Source organism: Sitophilus oryzae, unplaced genomic scaffold (assembly GCF_002938485.1).
Source record: "Sitophilus oryzae breed Bouriz unplaced genomic scaffold, Soryzae_2.0 scaffold_179_pilon_pilon, whole genome shotgun sequence".
Lineage (NCBI taxonomy): Eukaryota > Metazoa > Arthropoda > Insecta > Coleoptera > Curculionidae > Sitophilus > Sitophilus oryzae.
The window spans coordinates 6,446,787-6,468,976 of record NW_022146501.1 but is presented as its reverse complement, the minus strand read 5'-3'; the positions used below and the strand labels follow the sequence as shown (position 1 = coordinate 6,468,976).

General features: G+C 32.8%; 1 protein-coding gene across 2 annotated transcripts in view; it reads right to left on the bottom strand.

Annotated features, from left to right (window-relative positions):
• LOC115882642 (pyrokinin-1 receptor-like) overlaps window positions 1–22,190 on the bottom strand; it is a 248,369-nt gene that overhangs the window by 133,007 nt on the left and 93,172 nt on the right. For both annotated transcript variants that reach the window (XM_030900832.1, XM_030900833.1), the window contains one exon: window positions 2,984–3,582. In XM_030900832.1, the coding sequence (XP_030756692.1) occupies window positions 2,984–3,433 (450 nt within the window). In that variant the 5' untranslated portion in view covers window positions 3,434–3,582. The remainder of the gene's footprint in view (window positions 1–2,983; window positions 3,583–22,190) is intronic.

Sequence of the window (22,190 nt, the reverse complement as noted above, 5' to 3'; positions counted from 1 at the left end):
ATGCTGAAATTGTCTGATGTGATGATCAATCATCATGCAATGACTTATTTACCCGCATTAATAGTGGAATGACTCCTACTTGAAGAAAGAAAATTTGTTTCGAATTGTTCACGAATATTTTCATCTAAACTACTCAAAATTCAAAGTACTAAATGGAAAAAAGGTGAATAAAATAGTGTCTAAATATTATATTTCATTAGACATAGACATTTAATTCACTCCATTCCAGGTCGCGATTTTTCTAAATATATACTATTACAAAAATGCACAAAAAAAAAAAAAAAAATGCACGAGACACGCCCCCAAATACGTCATTGGAAAATATAATCTATCTCAGCACATTCCTCCAAAATCTAAACGTTTGCAGCACAACAATACGTCGTTGGAAAATTTAATTTTATGTTCATTTCACGTGTGTCAGGCTGTGTGGAGATGGTTGTGGGATGCAAAAAATCACATAGATATTAAAGAAAGAAAAAAACTTATGATGGAATTCCGTTATATACTTTATGCACAAAGTGAAGAAGAAGCAGAGGAATTATTTGGTACCTTATGTGAAAAATGCAAATACCCAAATTTTATCAACTATCTTAAAAATTTGTGGGAAAGATGGAACGAGTGGTGTCACTTTTATAGAAAATCATTGTGTACTAAAGGACACAACACAAACAACTTTGTTGAAGCATCTACCAGCGTACTGAAATATATTATACTGGAAAGATGTAAATCCTTTAATGCTGTGGTATTAGATTTTATAACCAATATTCTGGAATGTTACCATAAAAGACGTCTGATATCATTTGCTAGCAACAGAAAAATGAAAATTAATTTAAACTACTTAAAATTTAAAGATAAAATTAGAAATCTAACAGTTAAGAAAATAGATAATGAAACTTTTTTAGTTTCTTCAGCTGAAGACAAAAATATGCATTATACTGTTCTAACAAATTCCGCCTTATGCAATTGCGCTAGTGGAACAGGAGGGGCCTTTTGCAAACATTTATGTGCTGTAGAAAATTCGTTTAGCATCAATATTTTATCGAGTCCCCAGTTAACGGAAAATGACCGACAAATAATTGTTTATCTAGCCACTGGTAAAAAAAACTGTTCATTTTTTAAAACATGATCAAAAACGACGATTCGGTTGCATTTGGGGAATGCAATACCACTTTAAACGCAAGTAATCAAACCCAATCGGATTCTATAACTGATGTTGAAAATATTGAAAGTAAACCTTGTAAGATAATCTAAAAGTTATAATATTGTTACTTGCTTAATATTTTTTGTTTTAGGTAGCGAAGAACATAAAAATTTAGTGGAAAGTCTGAAAAGGGAGTTTAGCCGTATTGCAGATTTAGCAAAACATGAGAGTTGTAATACAGAGTTAATAAAAAAGTTTGTTGGAAGCCTAAGAGGAATTAACACAGGTAGTCAGTTGGATTCATTCCTAGCTAGCAAGCAGTGTATCAAACGAAAAAGAAAATTAATAAAAGTCCAGCCTACAGCACGCAGTAGAAGAAAGATACAAAATGCGAAAATGGGGGGACAGAGAATTCAAAGTGGGCGCCCTTCCAGAAAAAAAAACACAACCTGTCCCTTAATATCATGTCTAATCTTCCTAATTCCAAAATTCATTAGATGTTGCTATGTGTTGCTTTGTGCTGTTTTATTTTGCAGATATTAGATATAGCTCCAATTAAGAGTATCTATTAAAATTCAATTTATTCCATTTCAACCGATTTGTATGACTCAGCCACGTTGTTGTGCTGCAAACGTGTAGATTTTGGAGGAATGTGCTGAGCTAGATTATATTTTCCAATGACGTATTTGGGGGCGTGTCTTGTGCTGTAATAGTATATATTTAGTAAAATCGCTTCCAGGTCCTACATTTTCGCCATTAAGAAGAAAGGAGGTGTCCAAAGAATATAGAAAACATCTCAGCTTTGTAATTGAAAGGTATCAAAATTATCATGTAAATAAATAAAAACCAGACTTTCAAAAAGATATTCTGTGATTGTAAACGTCAAAAAATTTCCAGTATAATTCACTGTTGGGTGCCCACAAGGAAAAAAATTTCACTAAAATTTATCCGTTGCCATGGTGATTTGTAAAAAAACACGTCTTGATTGGTTAAAAATTACAGGTGTGGAATTTTCAAAGTAAAATAACTCCGTTATTTTGGACTTATTTGAAAAACGATAAAGAGAAAATATGTTTCTTTTATCGAGATCTACCAGCCCTGAAAATATTTGCACATATTTAAGACTCACCCTGAATATTTTAAGCATAATTCCATAGTATCTGATACACTTCTTCTCTTCAACAGTTCAGAGTGCTGTTTAACGTCTCGTTTTCGTTGCTTAGACTAATTTGGACGTGGCCTACTTTGTTTATGCGGAACATATACAGGGTGAGTCTTAAACAAGTGCAAATATTTTTAGTGATTGTATATTTCGATCTGATTTTTGGGTTTTTTTTCGCAAAAAAAAGATGTTGAAAATCATTTTTTTTTTTAATTTTTCTGTATATTTTATAAACCTTTTTAGAGCTGCATGTTCACCGCAAATTTTCCCACGGTATAATTTGTTAATCTCTGATGAGAAACACCCTGGGACACCTTGTATAAATATACACATATTTTTGTGACCTGAAAGCATTCCTGGTAATTTTTTGCTTTTTTTAATAACTACGGATATTTTACTGCTAAAATAACCCATTTTTTAAATTAAAATTTGGATTTTCGTATTTTTGTCCATGGGCCTAAACACTGTGTGCTTAATCAAGTGACTAAAAGTTTATTTGATATGAACTACAGTCGTTAATCAATCAGGGAATTATTCACTCCTGTTCTAATGAATCTAATGAACGATTCTCGACATTGTTGACATTTATTTCATTGTCGATGTATTGTCGACAGGTCGAGGTCAACAATACAGTTTCTCCTTCTCCTATTACTATTTAATAGATTTAAGTCTAAACTTACCGTAGCATTCGCTGACGTTTCTGCACTGAACCCTTGCAACGAACACAAAATCTGTCCGAAAATATAAGTGTTCGGGCTCCAAATCCTGTACATTTCCGGTGGCAGACCGGAAATCAACAACAACATGTCCGAAACCGCCAAACTAAACAGATAATAGTTCGTAGCAGTGTGCATACTCTTATTCTTTGCTATCACGAAGCACGTGCTAATGTTACCGACCACACCAGTCACAAAAATCACCGCGTACACTATGGTGAAGGGCAGTGCCAATTCTAAAGGGTACATAGAGTCACTGAGTTCCTCGTTGGTTAAATTCGTTAAATTGACACGGTCCAGGCTGTCGTTGATGAGGTAGTTGTTGCTGGAACTTTGAGTTGTCGTTACTGGCATTATATAAATGTGTTTTTGATGGTCTGCACTGTAATCCAGGCTATTCGCGTTGGAACCCATGTTCTTTATGTTGTTAATTCTTATTTAGGTAGATGAAAGTTTCGTTAGGATTGGATAAGCAGTCTTGAGGTTGTATTTGTAAAAAAGTTGATAGCTTCATCGGTAGATGAGTATTCCAAATTAGCAGAGATCTTGTTGGGGCCATTTTTCTGAAAAAATAAAGATTTATTTTAATCAAGTGTTAAATACGTCGAAAATATTAAGTAAACGTCACAAAAGTATTAATTTTTGCGACGTGATTGACAATATAAAAGCGCAATTTTAATGCCTAGGCATAAAAGTAAAGCACTTTTACGACAATGTTTTGTGAAGTTAAAGGAATACGAAGGGTTTTTAAGACTCTGTTGAAGAAATTGACATTTTCTGTGGGAAAACTGCTCGTGCGTCAAACAAACGTCAATCTTGTTAATCTGTAAATCGTGGAAATCTACCTAAATAAAAGATGATCGATGAAATCGGATAGAAATGTGAATTTTATTGAGTTTTATCTCTATTTTCTTTATAGTATACGAACCTTTGCACCAGGTCTTGTAAAATTGTTTCTATTCTATAGTAAAAAGACTAAAAGCTCTTAACAGTAGAAACTAATAGAGTGTGACAGTGGAACAAATCGCCAGAAATTACGAAGACGTTGTTCACTAAGCCTAATTTAAAGGCGAACAAAGTAAGGAGCAGATAATACGACATTTTCCGTTGAAAAAAGTTAAACGTTTTGTGTTTTTCTCTTATCTATCAATTTGGAAACAAACTTTTTGGGAAGATTGCTTACAGTTTTTCAGCTATGGGAAAAATACCAAATTGTATAAAGAAAATAACAAAAAAGTAGTTGTGTAGAATATGATATTTGAAAGACAATAAAATTATATTTTTACCAATAAATAAAAAGTTATACGGGGTTGTTCACCACATACGAAACGGAGTGTTGTAGCTAAACGATTAGATTTTTACAAATTGTAAGTTTTGGATTCGTTGAAGGACTATTAGGGCTACCATTTGAAAATATTTTTACAGAGTGTCCCAAATAAATAAAAAATATCAAAGTTGTATTTTTTTAAATAGAACACCCTGTATATTATTACATTTTTAGTTTCTACGATTAAAATAAAGGTAAATTTGATTAGGGATTGTTACACTTAAACCTTACCGTTTTAGAAATATTTTCAATTTTGTGAAATTGTAGTAAAAATTTTAAAGATGCATTTCTGCAAGGATATCAAAGTTTTTAATACTAAATATTTAACTGAAGTTTATTTATTGATTAGTTATTGTGTTGCAATAATAAAAATAATACTACTTCATACGGAGTGTCTAAAAATTGATTTTAAATCATTTCTGGCTTTAAATGGCAATAACTTGATTAATTTAAATGTACCCTGTATATTTTAGGAGAATCAGGTCAGACAATCACCAAACCAAACACTTTAATTGCTTTAGCACCTGTACAAAATGTACAGGTGCTAAAGACGATAATATTACTAGCCCAATTGCGACTGTTTGCTATACGACAATATTACTATACCATTAATTAAATATACCACCATTATTTCCGCCCAAATATTAATTAATTACATACTTAATTGTGTAAAAAAACCTCGTATACGTGTTCCTGGGGTCGAAATATACTACCCCTAAAATATCTGCGCCCTTATTTGAGACTCGTAAACCCTCTATATTACCAATGGTATTTTATCGAAAATACAAACATATAAAATAGACTTTTTATTTTTTAGATCTCTCTTCAGTGGCGAAATACACAGGGTATTTAAAACCAAATTATAAAAAAGGTTTCAGATTAACGAAATTTTGAACTGCTTATTGAAAAAAAAATCTAAATTATCAATATTCCTTGAATATTTACCTTCTTCTTCCTTTTTCTAATGATTTTCTTTGACAAAAAAGGAAGCTTAAATGTCTGGATTTTTTCCCATCTTATCTAAAACGTTTTTAAGATTTAATTATTTTTTATAGTCTCCTTTTCGAAAAGGCTGTTCTGATTTCCGTTATTCGAATATCAGAGCAGACTTGCCTATTATTTCATCATTATTTACAGTTTTCTTTTTTCTTGAAGGCTTTTATTTTACTAAAGCAGATGAAAAACAAAAATAAAACGAAATATATGTAAGCTGCATATAAATGTTTTACTTAAAATAATGATTAATTATAAAGCAGCTTGTGGCTGGTATAGGTAGTGCACCTTCAGTTTTTCTATGTAATTTGACAAATAAATAAAGCTGTCTCTTTAGTTGTCAGTTTTGAGTCAATTTTATTTAATTCTCTTTCGTGTCGATTGCTGATTGAATTGGAGCATAGATAAACAAATAAAAAGAGACTGACAAATCCCATGGTAAAGAGTGGGACCGCGTTCCCGTAGCGCAACTCAGAATAACAATTTTGAAACCAATTAGCAGGACCATGGCAAGACGTACGTCTTTATTGCTATCTTTCTTTATTACGTGTGCTTTATATGAAAAAGAAAGAGATAGGTATAAAACGTATCGTAAGACATTATCGCACATTCTGGCTGGCGGAAAATTTAAATTAGCCTTTATTAGTAGTATTCTTTCATTCTGAAACTGAAAATTTTCACTTAAACTGATTTATTCCCTATACCACGTAAAGGGAACGTGGTGTAGGGAATAAATCAGTTTAAGTGAAAATTTGCAGTTTCTTTCAGAACGAAAGAGTACTACTATTATAAGGGAAATTATAAAAAAAAGCAAAAATTGTACTGTTTTATAAACATATTTATTTATACATAAAAATAAATAAAGTTTTTATAATATAATCACAAAAAATAGCAGTGTTTGTTCCACCCACCTACCAATTTTAAATGCAGAAGAACTGAATGTTGCAGGAAACGATCGGCCAATTTTTTTAAAGGGCATTAAAAATCTAATTTTCGAAAAAACTGCCTAATTGCAATAACAAAGTAAATATCCAAGCAAAGAAGACTTTACGAGAATCATGAACCTGAACCATTTTCAAGACCAGTTTTAATCCTAAAACAAAAGTAAAATAGGTATATTAATAAAGTTTCTGGTTACTATAAACCAGCTATAAAACTACCCAAAAAATGAAAAAAATTAATTGTATTAATATGTTATGTTAAGAGAGGTTCGAAATATTTTTGACACTACTACTTCTACTTTTTTCTTAATAAGATGATAAATATAACTACTTACTTTTATTTTACCGGGTGTCTTTAACATATCTATCAGAGAAAGGGGGCACCAATACATATAAAAAATAGATGATACTGGCTCTTGCAATAAATAAAATAACAAATAGTATAACCGAAAATTATAAGTAAAATATAAATACCTATATGGAACAAAGGAATTTGTTCCCTATCCATATTCATAAGTCAATAAAATGGAGAGTTTAGAAAAAAAGGTAAATCACCAAAAGAAAAATTAACAAACATGACGAATTGTCATGATGTTGTCATCTTGGTTGTCATGATGACGAAAACGAAAGGCGATTGTTCTAATTTCTATTTAGAAATTACGTTTTATATGATTGCTTGTTTCTCTCTTGTTATATTAGAATGAGATAGTGGGCCCAATAGACGCAATGCGCAGATCAACATAAATAGAACGAAATTTTGCGTTCTGAGTTGCGCTACGGGAACGTTGTCCCTCTCTTTGCCATTTAATTTGCCAGTCTCTTTTTATTTGTTTGTCTATGATTGGAGTCAGAAATGGCTCAAAACGAAATAAGTAAATTACCAACAGATATTCAAGCTGAGGCGATAAACGCCATATCCAAACTACTTCCATATAAATCCCGAATAGGTAACTTATCAAAAGGAATACAAAAATTTTCAAAAATGGAAGCAATTAAAAAACGTGCGAGAAGAAATAAAGTTTTTAACATATCCTCGCTGTTAAAGTATCATTTAATCTACCCCTATTATGGTTAAAGTACTATTTTATCTACTATTTTTGATAGATATAAGGTAATTTTAACAGTTGCTATGGAAAAAAAATTGAAACTAACTTTTTATCTTATCTCTGCTCCATTAAACTATCCTAAAATCAGTCTGTTACACTCCATTAATAAATTACATAGAGACCACAACGGATGATTTTCAAGTCCTTACTGCGAAGGTCAACGTGAAGACCTTTAACGCGAATATCGTGTGTAATAACAAAATAATTAGGGTATAGAACAACTAACATAAATTATTAGAAAATGTGTGGGAAGGAAATGCCTTAATACAGGGATGTGTTAATTTCTAATTACCCGTTTTTATTAATTCTATGTGGGCCATGTAATGAAAATAGATATTTACGATATATATGAGTTAACAGCATCATTAAAGCCCGGACCATATTAACCAATACGCTACGCCATCACGTGATGCCATGCTGCCTCACGTCATGAAGATCTGTGCGTATGTTTTTCCATTTAATTACATGTATTGCACACTAGGCAACACGCGACGCCATCCGACGCTATAACACGCTATGACACGTGTGATGGTCGATTCATCGGTCCCAGATCTCACCGACGTGTGTTACGGCGTGTTGTTCCCCGCTTGCCTCTCTAGTCCCGCAGCTATCTACTTTTGTAGTTGATGTAGGGATGCCTCAAAAATAAAATAAATCGATATTTTGAATCGATTCAACATCGGATATAACAAGATAGATCCAGAAAAAATCGGCATCAAAAGATTGGCCCCCAAAAGATTGATTTAATAATATCGATATTCGATTCTGAATATATTGGTGTACTGGTATTATGATTATAATCTAATATCGGTATGGGTATCAATACTTCTAATATTTTCGTAACCCTATTGATAACTTTTTTAACTGTAATAAAAATTTTATGAAAAATGAGTTTGTGTTCTCCGATTTATTCTAAAGCCTGTCATTTTTGACATGACACAAACATATATTTTTTTAAATGGAAACCATAGTTGGTCAGGACTTCATAAAAAGCGCCATTTTTAAGCTTTTCAGCGATATAGCTATAATATGTTTTTTTTTCAAAAAATTAGTTATAGCCTAATTCTTATTTTTCTTGACTAACTTCACTTAGTTGGCATGGTGTTCTTATTTTGTTCTGATAAAGACAAAATATATTATCAAACAGCTCTTTACAATTTACATTACACAAACTAAAACTTAAAAAAAAATAATATCACTACATACACTTTAAGTTATTTTAGAAAATGTTCAAAAAATCCGCCATTGTTTAGAGTACATAAATGCACCTTTTTTAAACTAAATTTCTAGCTACATATTTTCACAGAACAACCGGTCGACTCAATTAAACTTCCCCTGAACCGCCTCTTCGAGTGCCTCTCTTAATTCATAAGTTCTTTAGTAAACCTTGTTGTTAACTATACCGCATAAGAAAATCTAAAATGGATAGGTCAGGTGATCAAGGAGGCCCATGCAATTGGTCCACCTCTTTCTATTTCAATAAATTATGATATAAATAATTTTTAACATTCCTTTCATTATGAAGGGGAGTGTAATAATGTAAGTCATTTTGGAACCACTCTATTGATGCAAGTTCTCTAAAAAATGTAACGTTCACCGGTCAACGTATCTTCGAAACTGTATGGCCAAGAAAAGCTGAACCAAAAATCCTACACGCTTTTCCTCATTTCAACAATTAATATTTACAGTTTTTATTTATTTTAATTTATTGACTATAACTCTAATATTATAGAAAACAAATTTCTTGCAGTAGAGGTATATAATAAAATTATATAAGGATTCTTGCCACTTAACTGCTAATATAGAAATTTAATTCTACGCTGTGTTTGTCATAATGCGGATCAACCTGCTCTCACTACCGGTTTCGGAGCCCTACTCCATCATCAGGTGAGCTTGGGAGATCCACAAAATGACAACCACAGCGCAGAGATAGTTAATTCCGACTTGTCGGAAAGTATCGGTTAGATATTAAGTCCCGAACGGGAGATAGCGGCCTGCGTGCAATGGTAGTACTTTCGTACCACCGAGGAGCAACTATCGATAGTAAAAGGATGGTAAAAGGCTTTTTTTCAGGCAAGCCAAATTATAAAATAGAAAACAAATTTCTTGCACTAGAGGTATATAATAAAATTATATAAGGATTCTTGCCACTTAACTGCTAATATAGAAATTTAATTCTACGCTGTGTTTGTCATAATGCGGATCAACCTGCTCTCACTACCGGTTTCGGAGCCCTACTCCATCATCAGGTGAGCTTGGGAGATCCACAAAATGACAACCACAGCGCAGAGATAGTTAATTCCGACTTGTCGGAAAGTATCGGTTAGATATTAAGTCCCGAACGGAAGATAAGGCTCCGAAACCGGTAGTGAGAGCAGGTTGATCCGCATTATGACAAACACAGCGTAGAATTAAATTTCTATATTAGCAGTTAAGTGGCAAGAATCCTTATATAATTTTATCTAATATTATAGTTGGTATACCGCTGAAAAGCTCACTGGCAAAAAAAAAATGGCGCTTTTATGAAGTCGTGGCCAACTAAGGTTTCCGTTTAAAAAAAAACATGTTTGTTTCATATGTCAAAAATGACAGGCTTTAGAAAAAATCGGAGAACAGGAACTCTTTAAGGAATGTGATTATCTACAACTTTTATCTGAAAATTTTTTGTCTAAAATAGATTACAATGGAATTAGGGACAATTTTTCAAATAGCCACAATTTGATTTTTTTTTCGAAATATCAAGCCATGAACTTTTTCAAAAATCCGAAAGGCGCATATTTATGACCCCACAAAACTGCAATTCTTTCCCCATTTAACCGACTCTCTATCTCTAGTAGTTTCCGAGATACACATAGAGAACATCGTAGGAAACTCACTCTGTATAATAAAAGTATAAGATAATATTTAAATTTCCTATACAACCATCCAGCTTAATTCTGTAAAAATTCAAAAGCTATTATGTCTCGCAAATATTAAAAATAGACAAACCCATGCAATATGCACGTTCAGCAAACAAAACGCTCACACATATTTCTCCCGATTGTTAGCATCTTACTAGTCGGAATTCATATCTCTTGTCGTAAAATCATTTTAGTTCCTCCCTGCAGCAGTCTGGTATTTTCAATTTTACGTGTCAACATACACATACATGCCTCATACTGAATGTGTAATTTTCTCGAATGAAATATGCAGCAATGACGACATATAACTTTCTACTTGTATTTGTCAGTTTCATCTTAGATCATACCGGGTATTGCATCGTCGGACGGGACATAGGAAATCCCATGTAAATTTTAATGGGGTCAATTATTGGCTTCCCTAATTATTTTAGAGAATAATTCTATTTAGGTTTATTGAAGAGCACTAAAACCCACATTCAAAAGAATAACTTTAGATATTTTTGATTAGCTCGTTTACGAGTTATCGCCGATTTCTTTTTAAATATTTCTCCTTTCTTATGGCCCTGTATTTACTTATGAGCACCAGTCAAGTAAAGAAGAGATTATGGTAGACGCTATTCTTGCATCCTGCATACGTGACCAGCCCATCTTAAGCGGGATTTCGTAATCATAAATGCAACGCTCTCGCAGTTAGCTTTTTCAAGGACGAGCACGTTAGCTTTTTCAAGGACACGTTTGAGACATGGTAGAACCATTTGATTCTTAAGAGTTGTCTAACGTGTCTCTGTTGCAACTTTGTTTAATGCGTTGATGTGTCGGCAGTACGGCATCCAGGTTTTGCTTCCATATAGCATGGTGGGGATTATTATTGTTCGGTACATTGCAAGTCTCCATGTATTCATGCATTAGAGACCGACATGGCTTAGACACTCAATGGTAATTTTATAGAACTACAAATTTAGTTTCTTCCGCATCGCCAGACGGCGCAAAAGATATTAAAGTACAGGTTTCTAATTTATATATGAAGATGACATGACAGTCTCTATGTTAATTACTGTCTATGGTCTAGTTTTTGTCTAGTTGACAAAATGTTGGTGATCCGTCAAGTTATTTTTAAATCATTATTTAAATAATTATTAATTCAGATATTCCTGATTTGTCGGAAAGTTCAGTGATTTCAGTGATTTGTGTTCATAGTTTGTGTTTTTTATTAGTTTGTACCTTCTGATATTTAGAGTCGATCATCATTTTTCGTGTTAGATACTAAACTTTTTTATTAAAGTCATTTTGACATTTTAGAAATGATAAATTTATGAACCAAATAAAAAATAATTTAATCATAAATAAGTAAGTACATAGTTGGTAATATATAGTATTTTTAGTAACACTTAATTAGTAGTCTATAATATTTTACTCTATTATAATTTGGTTGTTAAATAAAAAAAATAGGCGCTATGTGATCTATTGTTGGTGTTTAAAATGTATGTATTCATAATTTTAATTTTGTTTTAATTATGTTACACTTAATGATCTAATAAAACATAAAATGTAGTAAAAAGTCTATATTTATTATTTTATATTTTACAAGGAATAATTTTGCGCTTGAATAACGTTACCGTTTTTAGTTAGCGTTAATAAGTAACGGAAGGCTAAAATTATGTTATGCCAAAACTCTCCATTAGTTTCTTCCGGATCACCAGGTGGCTCTAAATGACGGACCCATTTGTTTTATATCAGTGTCAATCTATCTCTAGTACGTGACATTAGTCTATGGAGACCGAATTGACATTTATGAACCTCCATTTTTGACAGTGCTGTTTGACGTTTCAATTGACACATTTGAATTTGATTTGAAATCTTGGGAATTTGTTGGGCTTTTCTGAATTTATTTTATGTAATAAACAAAAAAATCTGCTTACCAGTGCAGATTTTTGCAGATAAACCATTTTTTTGTTAGAGAAGAGGGAAGCGATTTACCGCCGAAATGTGGGGTTCGATGCGAAAAATGCGATATTAAAACATAATACCCACTAAACCCCTCTCCTATGTTAGGCGTGGATGTCAGAACGCCGTGAGGCATGGAAGCCTCCACTCCTACTGCTTTACTCATCCTCTCCGTCGATACTGAATCGCTCTAGTTCTTAATTTTAATCTTGATTATCACAGAATTGATTATCACTAACAGGAACCCGTGCAGGACAATTTACACAGATCTAACACGTCTTGCGGCCACTACTTCGTCCACTTCAATAAGAATATCGAGACACAGCTGGTCAACAGCCTTCCAGCAATGCTCGTCACGCAGCATAACGTGATGAGTCTTCCCTCAGTCAGAGGTCCTGTGATGGCTTCCGTCTCAGTTCTCAGTGCCGCACACAAAACACATACACAAGAAGAAGTGCGAGCGCCTTGCTAAATATTGGAAAGTGAAATTGACGTTTAAATTTGACACTGTTGACAAAGTCTACTGCTACTAGCGCCCAATTTCGCTTGTAGGAACTACGGACTAAATTGTCACGCATGGCGGGAAGTTTAAAAAATAAAAAAATTTTTCTTCATTTATTTTTAATTATGACATACACAAAAACACAAAAAATACACCATTTTTTAAAAATATGTTTAATATCAATATCAAATATACAACAGAAATTAATTTCACCACAATAAATTAATAAAATTAAAAGAATAATGTTACAAGTAGATCAAGAGACAAAATTAATTATAACAAAACTGAAAAAAATGGCGTCATAGATGGCTTAGAAATAAAAGATATATCATAATTTTGAAAGTAAAATTATATGGGAAATGTCTTCGATCATCATTTTTAAGCCAACTGGACGATTATTTCAAACATACAAGCTGAGTTCGTTCATAGTGCTCTGAGAAATCTAGATAAACAAAGAATAATAAATTAAAAGTATTCCAGGGGAAAAGAGAGGAAAAACCTGTATCGTCTCTGATATCTGTCAGGGTATTGTTGAAAGTGTCATCTTTTTGCTCGAAGTTTTCAGGTCGATCAAAAAGATGACATTTACAACAATACTTTGCTGTAACTTTCACAAATATCAGAGAGAGTACATACAGGTATTGCCTCTCTTTTCCTCTGGGATGCTTTATATCTGTTGTTCTTTGTTTATCTATATTTCTCAGAGCATAATGCCGAACACGACTACAGTATATAATAATTTCAATATCCGAAGTGGAAAGAAAAAAGATCACCTTTCTGTTTTGTACTATGGTCCCTTTCTTCCGATGGCTCATCTCGTTGATATTTAGGAAGGATAAATAGGAAGGAAAATATAAAATTCAATTTGATTTGATGATCCTTTTCTGTCACCTAAAATCAGGAGAACGACAATGAGCATGTTAAGATGAAAAAAAAATTATCAACACTTACCTACACGTTAGTCCGAGGAGTTTTATTAAAAACCTATATATTTGCCTAAATAATTTATGTATTAAATTTGCAAAGCAAAATGCAGCGTGTAAACAAAAGAAATAAAATGGCGACAAGTCAACGTCAACGACCCGACAAGGAGAAAAGTGGTGTTCGAATAACAAATTATGGGTCACCAAAAATTGTTTTTGTCTCCTTTCAACGCACACTTTAGAAAGAAAAAGAGATGAACTGGAATACTGAAAGAACGTCAAGGTTTTATCTGTCACTCTTGTCAATAATTTATCGGTAAGGAAGATTCCTAGAAAATCGCTTGTAGTCAAGTTTTCAACCATTGCCAGTTCTCCCATAACATAGATAAAAGACTTATACTATTAAATAGATAGGCAACTTATAATACATTTCAATTTTATTATACAAGGGCGCCTCTTGTAGACGGAGGAAGAAATACTAATTGAAGAGGGGGGTGCGGGGAAGGGGGGTTGTTTTAGTTAATTTAAAATAAATTTAGACATACATGTAAGAACACTTTGTGTGCTTTTAATTAGGTCGAACATATTATAAACGATAAATCAACTGAATTAAAAGCATACAAAGTGTTCTTATATGTCGGATATTAATTAAAAAATATATTAAAAATACTAGAAATAGCATATATTAAGTTGTTACAGTTATAATTTAATCTTTGGCGGTTTTCAGCAAATAGCAGGCAGTTTTACATAATTTTCCTCCCTTTGAAGTGAATTGGAAACGGCTAGGTATATAATTTTGGTGTAGGCAAGATTCCCAGTTTGTTTCCGTTTGGGACCTGAAATAATAAAAACAAATTAAATCAGATGTAATCATCTGCTGATCATGCTAATATAAAACGCGCGTCCTTAATTCCTTACATGCACCGTAAAAAAAATTAAATAACTGCTCTGCAAGTAGCATTTATTAGCAGTACTAATTTAAAAAATCTATAACTGTAAGTAGATATGTTTAATTTACTTACCATTGTATCCTTCGGAAACCAGGTGTACAACAATTAAACTCCATGATAAAAAATAATTAAGAGTTATTACACAACACAAATTGTCCCACCATTTTTAAAAAACATTGTCAAAAACAGAATACTGGCAAAAAATCTGAAGGAATTTAATTTTACAATAATTCGACAAATCAAAACGAAATCAAACCGTAAAATCACAACAAAAGCGTCTCTGGAGTGACAGTTAAAAATCAAATTTTATAATTGTCAGATATTGACAGTTGCATTGTTAATATTGACAGTTTTAATATTTTGCGCCTCTGCATCTTGGAGGAAACACTATTTTTAATGAACTGTCATTTCCATTTAAGTTTCCCAGCCATGTCCCATAAGAAGTGTCATCCACCTGGTGCCGCATGTCGGTCGCATTCCAGAAGTACGTGCCCGGCATCCTCTACATCGCAACAAGCTCCGCAGTGGGGAGAGGCAGCTTTTCCGATGCGATGCCTGCAGGCAGCCAACGTACCATGTCCACTCAGAAACTGCACCAAGCAGTAGGTCAGTCTCCCATGGTCTCTTCGTAGCCATGGTCTCAGGTCTGGTATCCAGCGCCGAGTCCAGCCGCCCCGATCGCTGTTTTGCCATCTTCTGTTCCACAGCTCCAGGAATTTTTCTTTTTTTACCTTGATAGCACCTTTCTCTAGCCCATAAGATTCGCTCCTGTATCTAGCTTGCAGGTCCAGAGGCATTATCCCAGCGAGCACTTGTAGTGCTTCTGTGGACACTGTCCTGTTTGCCCTGCCACCATACAGAAGCACTGTCCTCTGTGCCCGGTTTAGAGCGTCAACATTCTTTGCCAGATTTAGAGCGGTTTCGGCCCATGCGGGTGCAGCATACAGCACGGTAGACGCGTGTGCAGTTGCCAGCATCCTGCGTGCCCAATCGCCGGCGCCACCATCGCGAGGCATGAGTCTTGTTAGAGCTCTTGCACTCTCCGCTGCGTTCTTTGCCTTTGTCTGAGTGTGCTAGACAAAACCAAGCCGAATTTATGTTAATACAATAATTAACAACAAATTAATTTTCAAAATAGCTTGATTTGAAAACAGAAAACATAATTATAAAGAATGATACTATTTTTCTGGAATTGCCATAAAAAATAACCTCTAATTTGAAGGGATGGAACTCTTAACAATTTCGAAATCAGATTCCACCATTAAACTTAGTTCATAAAATGTAACTTGATGTCAAATTCCCTATTACGATAACCGAATTACACAATAAAATTAAAACAAACCGTTTTACAGTAGTTGTTAAAACTGGAAATGATCGAAGCAGTAAGAATAATCCGATATAAAACCTTATGTGTTTCAGGTTTTTATCTTAATATTCCACGTGGACTATAAAAGTTTTACAGATTTCCGAAAAAAGCGAAACACGTGAAAGGGCCAAAGTTTGTTTTATTGTTTTTGGAATTAGGAGAGCCGACATAAGAACATATAAAATTCCGATTCTAAGTTGTTGAAAATCGTATTGTAACGATTCTTTGATTGTAGTAGATAATGATTCACTACTAAAACTCAAAGAATTCCCATTCTTCCATTTTCTTCATTTATTTTTACTTTTACGACCAATCATGACCTATGCATGGGAAATTTGGAATTTTTCTCACTATACCTTCCGTATCAGCTGCCTTCCGTTTCCCTTCCATTTACATAAAATATTATATCATGTAAATGAATAGGACAATGCACACTATCCGTTCCGTTTCCCTTCCGTTCCATATCCTTTCCTTCCCTACATTTTTTTAACGGAAGGACTGAAGCGTATCGGAAACAGCGTTGTCAAGTTCTTACATTTGTACCAGCTCAGTGAACATCTATTACCGTTTTCAAAAGATACAAATTTTTAAAATAGAACTTTCGTAATGATATAAATTGTACAATAAAAAGTATGGAACTGATAAGAAACGGAAGCTTAGGTATAGCGACAATACAATAAAAAAAACGGAACGGATATGGAATGGAAACGGAAGGTATAGTGAGAATCAACCTTAAAACGGACATCATAAGGAAACTGCTAGTCCTACAACACTCAATGGAACGAAATATGCTGGGAATTACCAAGAGAGACCGTAAAAGAATAGAGTTGATACGACAAAAGACCCAGATAATAGATGTCATCCACAGAGTCAAATCCTTTAAATGACAATGGACAGGACAATGGCAAGGAGAACGGACAACAGATGGACCACAACAATTACAGCTTGGTCTCCTCCTGCTCCTCCTTCTTATTACTCTATAAGAGTATGGTGACATTATGATATCGCATTTATTTTGTCTCTCCATGTTGTTCTGTCTTGCGCAGCAGTACTGGCCTCGTGCAGATTATGACATATTATCGTCTTCATTTGGTCCACCCAACGGTTTGGAGATCTCCCTGTAGGACGTTTCCCGTTCACTTTCCCCCCCACAATTAGTTTTTCTAGGCCATTGGTGTTCCTGGATATGTAGCCAAAGTATCTTAAGTATGATTTATTTATTGATATCGACAGTCTGGATTCGATATTAGGTTGTTCGAATATTGAAATGTTTGTACGGTGAGCTGTGTACGGTATTCGCAGCATCCGTCTTTAACACCACATTTTAAAAGCATCGATTTTACGTTTCATTACCAACTTCAATGTCCAGGTCTCTGAGGCATAAGTGGCAATGGGGAAAATTAGGGCTCTTAGTAGTCTGTGTTTGTTGCTAATTGAAATGGCTGAATTTTTCCATATTTTATTGAGTTTGGTTATGGAATTACGTGCTATACACAGTTTTCTCTTGATTTCTGCGTCACATCCTCCTTTATTTGTTGTTCTTTGTTCATTATCTTGTTTGTGTTATTTGATATCAAGGAGCCGAGATATATATATATATATATATATATATATATATATATATATATATATATATATATATATATATATATATATATATATATATAAATACCGTATGATCGAAAAAAAACGGCGTCCAGTTGGCTGGGAAATGAACATCAATGACATTTCCCATATAAATTTACATATAAAATGACAGCGATCTTCATTCCATAGCCATCGCTGACGCAGTTTTTTCTCGATTATACGGTATATATATATATATATATATATATATATATATATATATATATATATATATATATATATATATATATATATATATATATATATATATATATTCATCTACAATTTTGTCTTTCTTTTATTTAGTTTTAACCCATATCTCTCGCTCCAGCCCATATCTCCTCTGACCAGCTCTAATTTATGCATAATGGATTTTAATTCGTTAGAGGAGGATGCGAGTATAAGTGTATCATCTGCGTACCTTAAATTTGTTATTTGTTTACCGCCTATAGTGATACCGCCGTTGTAGTCTTCCATAACTTCCCTCATTATAGATTCGCCACATATATTGAAGAGTAAGGGAGATAAAATGCATCCCAGGCGCACACCCGCCTCCAAGTCAAATGCATCATACAGCTTGGTAGAAGTTTATAATAATCTGCTGATGATGCTAACATGGTAAGCGAAAGGGGCGTCCAGTGTAAAAGTAATAAGTGTTTTGGTGTATTGTGGTGATTTAGTGTTTTTATTTTGCTGTGTAACACCAAAAGTTCCAACCCTCAACTGTAATCTTGGTTAACAAAGTTTACAAAAGAACTTATGAATTAAGAGAGGCACACGAAGAGGCGTTACGGCAGAAGTTTAATTAAGTCGACTGGTCGTGCTGTGAGAATAGCTGATAATTCAGTTTTAAAAAGTTGCATTTATGTACTCAAAACAATGGCGGATTTTTGAACATTTTCTAAAATAACTTAAAGTGTACCTATGTAGTGATATTATTTTTTAAGTTTTAATTTGTGTAAGGTAAATTGTAAAGAACCATTTCATAATATTTTTTGTCTTTTTATAAGTAATCATAACAAAATTAGAATACCATGCCAACTAAGTGAAATTAGTCAAGAAAGATAAGAATTGGCTATAACTCAGTAATTTTTCGAAAAAAAAAACATATTATAACTTGTATCGCTGAAAAGCTTAAAAAATGGCGCTTTTTATGAAGTCATGGCCAACTATAGTTTCCATTAAAAAAAAAACATATGTTTATGTCATAATATGTCAAAAATGACAGGCTTTAGAAAAAATCGGAGAACACAAACTCATTAGGGGTATGATTATCTGCAACTTTTATCTGAAAACTTTTTGTCTAAAATAGATTATAATGAAATTAGAGAAAAATTTTAAAATTGCCAAAATTTGTTTTTTTCGAAATATCTAGTAAGCCATGAACTTTTTCAAAAATCTGAAAGGCGAATATTTATGACCCCACAAAACTACAATCCTTTCATTATTTAACCGCCTCTCTATCTCCAGTAGTTTCCGAGATACCCATAGAGAACATCGTAGGAAACTCACCCTGTATAATCACGTGACTAAACGTTTATTTGGTATGATCTATATCATCCTATACCTTATTTACTGATGTAAGTTAGGTATTGCCTAAAATAACTCCAAAAGCAGTTGAGAAATTGGGGAAACCGTACTAAGCCTTGTTTGTTATTCCTTGGCCTTATTTTTCATATTTTGTTCCTTTTCAAGATTAGAAACATAACAGACTCTTTTTTTCGGTATTTTAATTTAAATAAAAGCCAAAATGCATAAAGCATACATGTTTTTTTGCTTTGATAAGGCCCATTTTTATTCAGCTGGCGCGCCAATTGAATTTCTATGTTTTTATTTTTGATAACAATATGAAATAAGCGAAATACAAAAAGGGAGGTTTTTCATGCCATTTTCTCTGAAAGGAAAATATTATATAGAAAAATAAAACGTTTTCATTTTGGTGTTTTTTTTGACTCTAGAAGTAAACTGTTAAAATCTTTCAATAAGTTTATTTTTAGATTTTTTTCTATTTCACTATCAAGTCAAATCAAGTCGTGTTTATTTTTTTAATATTCCCATTAACTGGAAAGTCCAGTCAAATGAAACAACCAGAAAAAAAAATTAATTATAATCGTTTTGGTTAAAAATTTATCTGAAATGTGAGCAATAGTAAAATCTAAATAAATAAAACAAAGAGATAGCTAAATCATTTATATCTCAAGAACAGCTATAACTATAGTATGTCTTTTTAATATTTTTAATAATGTAACGAGCACTTTATTTACTCACTTGTTTCGTCGAACTGTTTGAATCCATTTTTGCTTTTGATCAAATCGGTGTGAGAAACTATGAAGCTATAAAATGTTGTTTCGGGAGAGTTGAATATCCGAGAAAGTTGAGTTATTGAATGTTATTGCACTCATCAAAGCCCTAATTAAGCTCTCATTTACGCGTTAATATTTTTTCGGCAATTTTATTAACATTTGAAATTGTCACAACACAACATAACGCCTAGTTCGATTTTTTTTAATTATTTTTTACTACCCGAAAGCGCGTTACATCGAAATAATAAATTTGGGAATGTTTTATTTTTTTTAAATTAATCATAAATTTATATGTTACAGTTTCTGTTGATCTTTACAGTTTCTGTTGATCTTTGTTAAAACCAGTAAAAAAATATAAAATAAAAATATTGAAATATATACCGGGTGCGTCTCAAAAGTCGCTCACCCCTATAACTTTTTTATTTTTTCAGTTAAAAAAACGAGATTTGGTATGTTAGTATGTGACATAAATTAGGACTGATTGACGTATTCAATTGTTTTCCGTCACTTTCTGTTTCACCGGAAATGACTACAACTTTTAATTTTTAAATGGCACCCTTGGTATTTTTTCACTTTATTCGATAGAAAATAACACTCTGAATTGAATGACATACTATATGTCAACTTTTGACATTTTCGCATATGGTTTATTTGAAATTATAACTTGCGGTTCGTCACGAAAATTTGACTCGAAATACCAAGTGTGTGGTATCAAATTATTCGTCAAAAATGCTTTTTCCAAATATGCTAATGAGCCACCCTCGTTCCATTTGAAAAAATTGAGATATGATTAAAAATACGATTTGAGCATTTTCTGTGCCTCGAAAAAAACATTAGACGATCAAATCTATTTTTCCAAGGCTCCTTGATTAAGAATTGGTGTTTTTAACATAGCCATGGCACTCTAGATTGTATTTTAAAATACAATTTTTTATTAAGCGAGAATGTCAAAAGTTGACATATGATATGTCATTCTATTCAGAATTTCATTTTCTATCGAAAAAAGTGAGAAAATTCCGAGGGTGCCATTTAAAAATCAAAAGTTGTAGTCATTTCCGGTGAAACAGGAAGTGACCAAAAACAATTGAATATGCCAATCAATCCTAATTTATGTCATATACTAACATACCAACTCTCCTTTTTTTATCTGAAAAAATAAAAAAGTTATAGGTATGAGCCACTTTTGCGACGCACATACCGGGTGCGTAAAAGTTAGGATCCACCCTTCGAACTCAAACCACACTCATTACACGAATTGAGCTTACTTGCAAGAAAATATTAATATTAATCTTAATACCTATGTCTCTTTATACTCCATGATTTTTGAAATCGTCCCATTGCTGCCAAAAATCACTAACTTACTTTTTATTACTTCCGAGAAAAATGCGTCTAAAAATGAATTGCATTGCATAAAGATGTTATAATTAGTAACTATTCGGTATTAAAATAAAACATAAATAGCCAGAAATCGTAGTTAATGACTTTTGCAATCGATTCTCCGCTTCAAAACATATTTAGTGATTGAATTTGGTTGTTCGGAAAAATGTTAGTTAGTGACTTTTGGCAGCAATAGGACGAAATATAATCATCATAAGAAATTATTTGTTTCACTTTATTATAAATTAGTGAACAAGAGCAAAAAAAGGACCAGCTACAAAACCATTGACATTATTTCTCATTAACTGAATTTTTTCGTTCTGAATAGCTCTTTTAGTTCACTTCCGTGTTCCATATAAAGTTGTCTCATAATTTCTCCGCACTGCCCGTATTTTTTGAAACTGCAGTCCCTAAAAGTGCATCCGTTTGGACGGAAAGTGCGAATGGAAATGCATTCGTTCTCACAATTTCAAAAAGAACATAGTAAATGATTCCGATTTCCGCAAAATTGGTTTGGAAATTGACAAATGAAAATGAAAGAAAAAAAGTGAGAATTCAGTTTAATTTGGTTATCGAAAAAATCTGGTATGGAAATTTGGAAAAGTCTAAACGGGATTAACCATTTTAGAACAAGCAAAAACTTCTCATGAAGAATGCATTTTTCTCAAAAAATTAATAATAAAAAAGACTATCCGGGTCTATATCGAGACTATATGATTTTCTAATTCGATAGACTATCCGAGACTATATGATTTTCGTTAATAACTGAACTTAAAATTTTTCTGTTTACATTTGGTTTGTATATCTTGGATACCTTCGTTTGGTACAGTAATGTTAATCTATAGTTCATACCAAATAAACTTTTAGGCACGTCATTAAGCTTCACAGGCACAGCGTTGCCCACTTTTACATA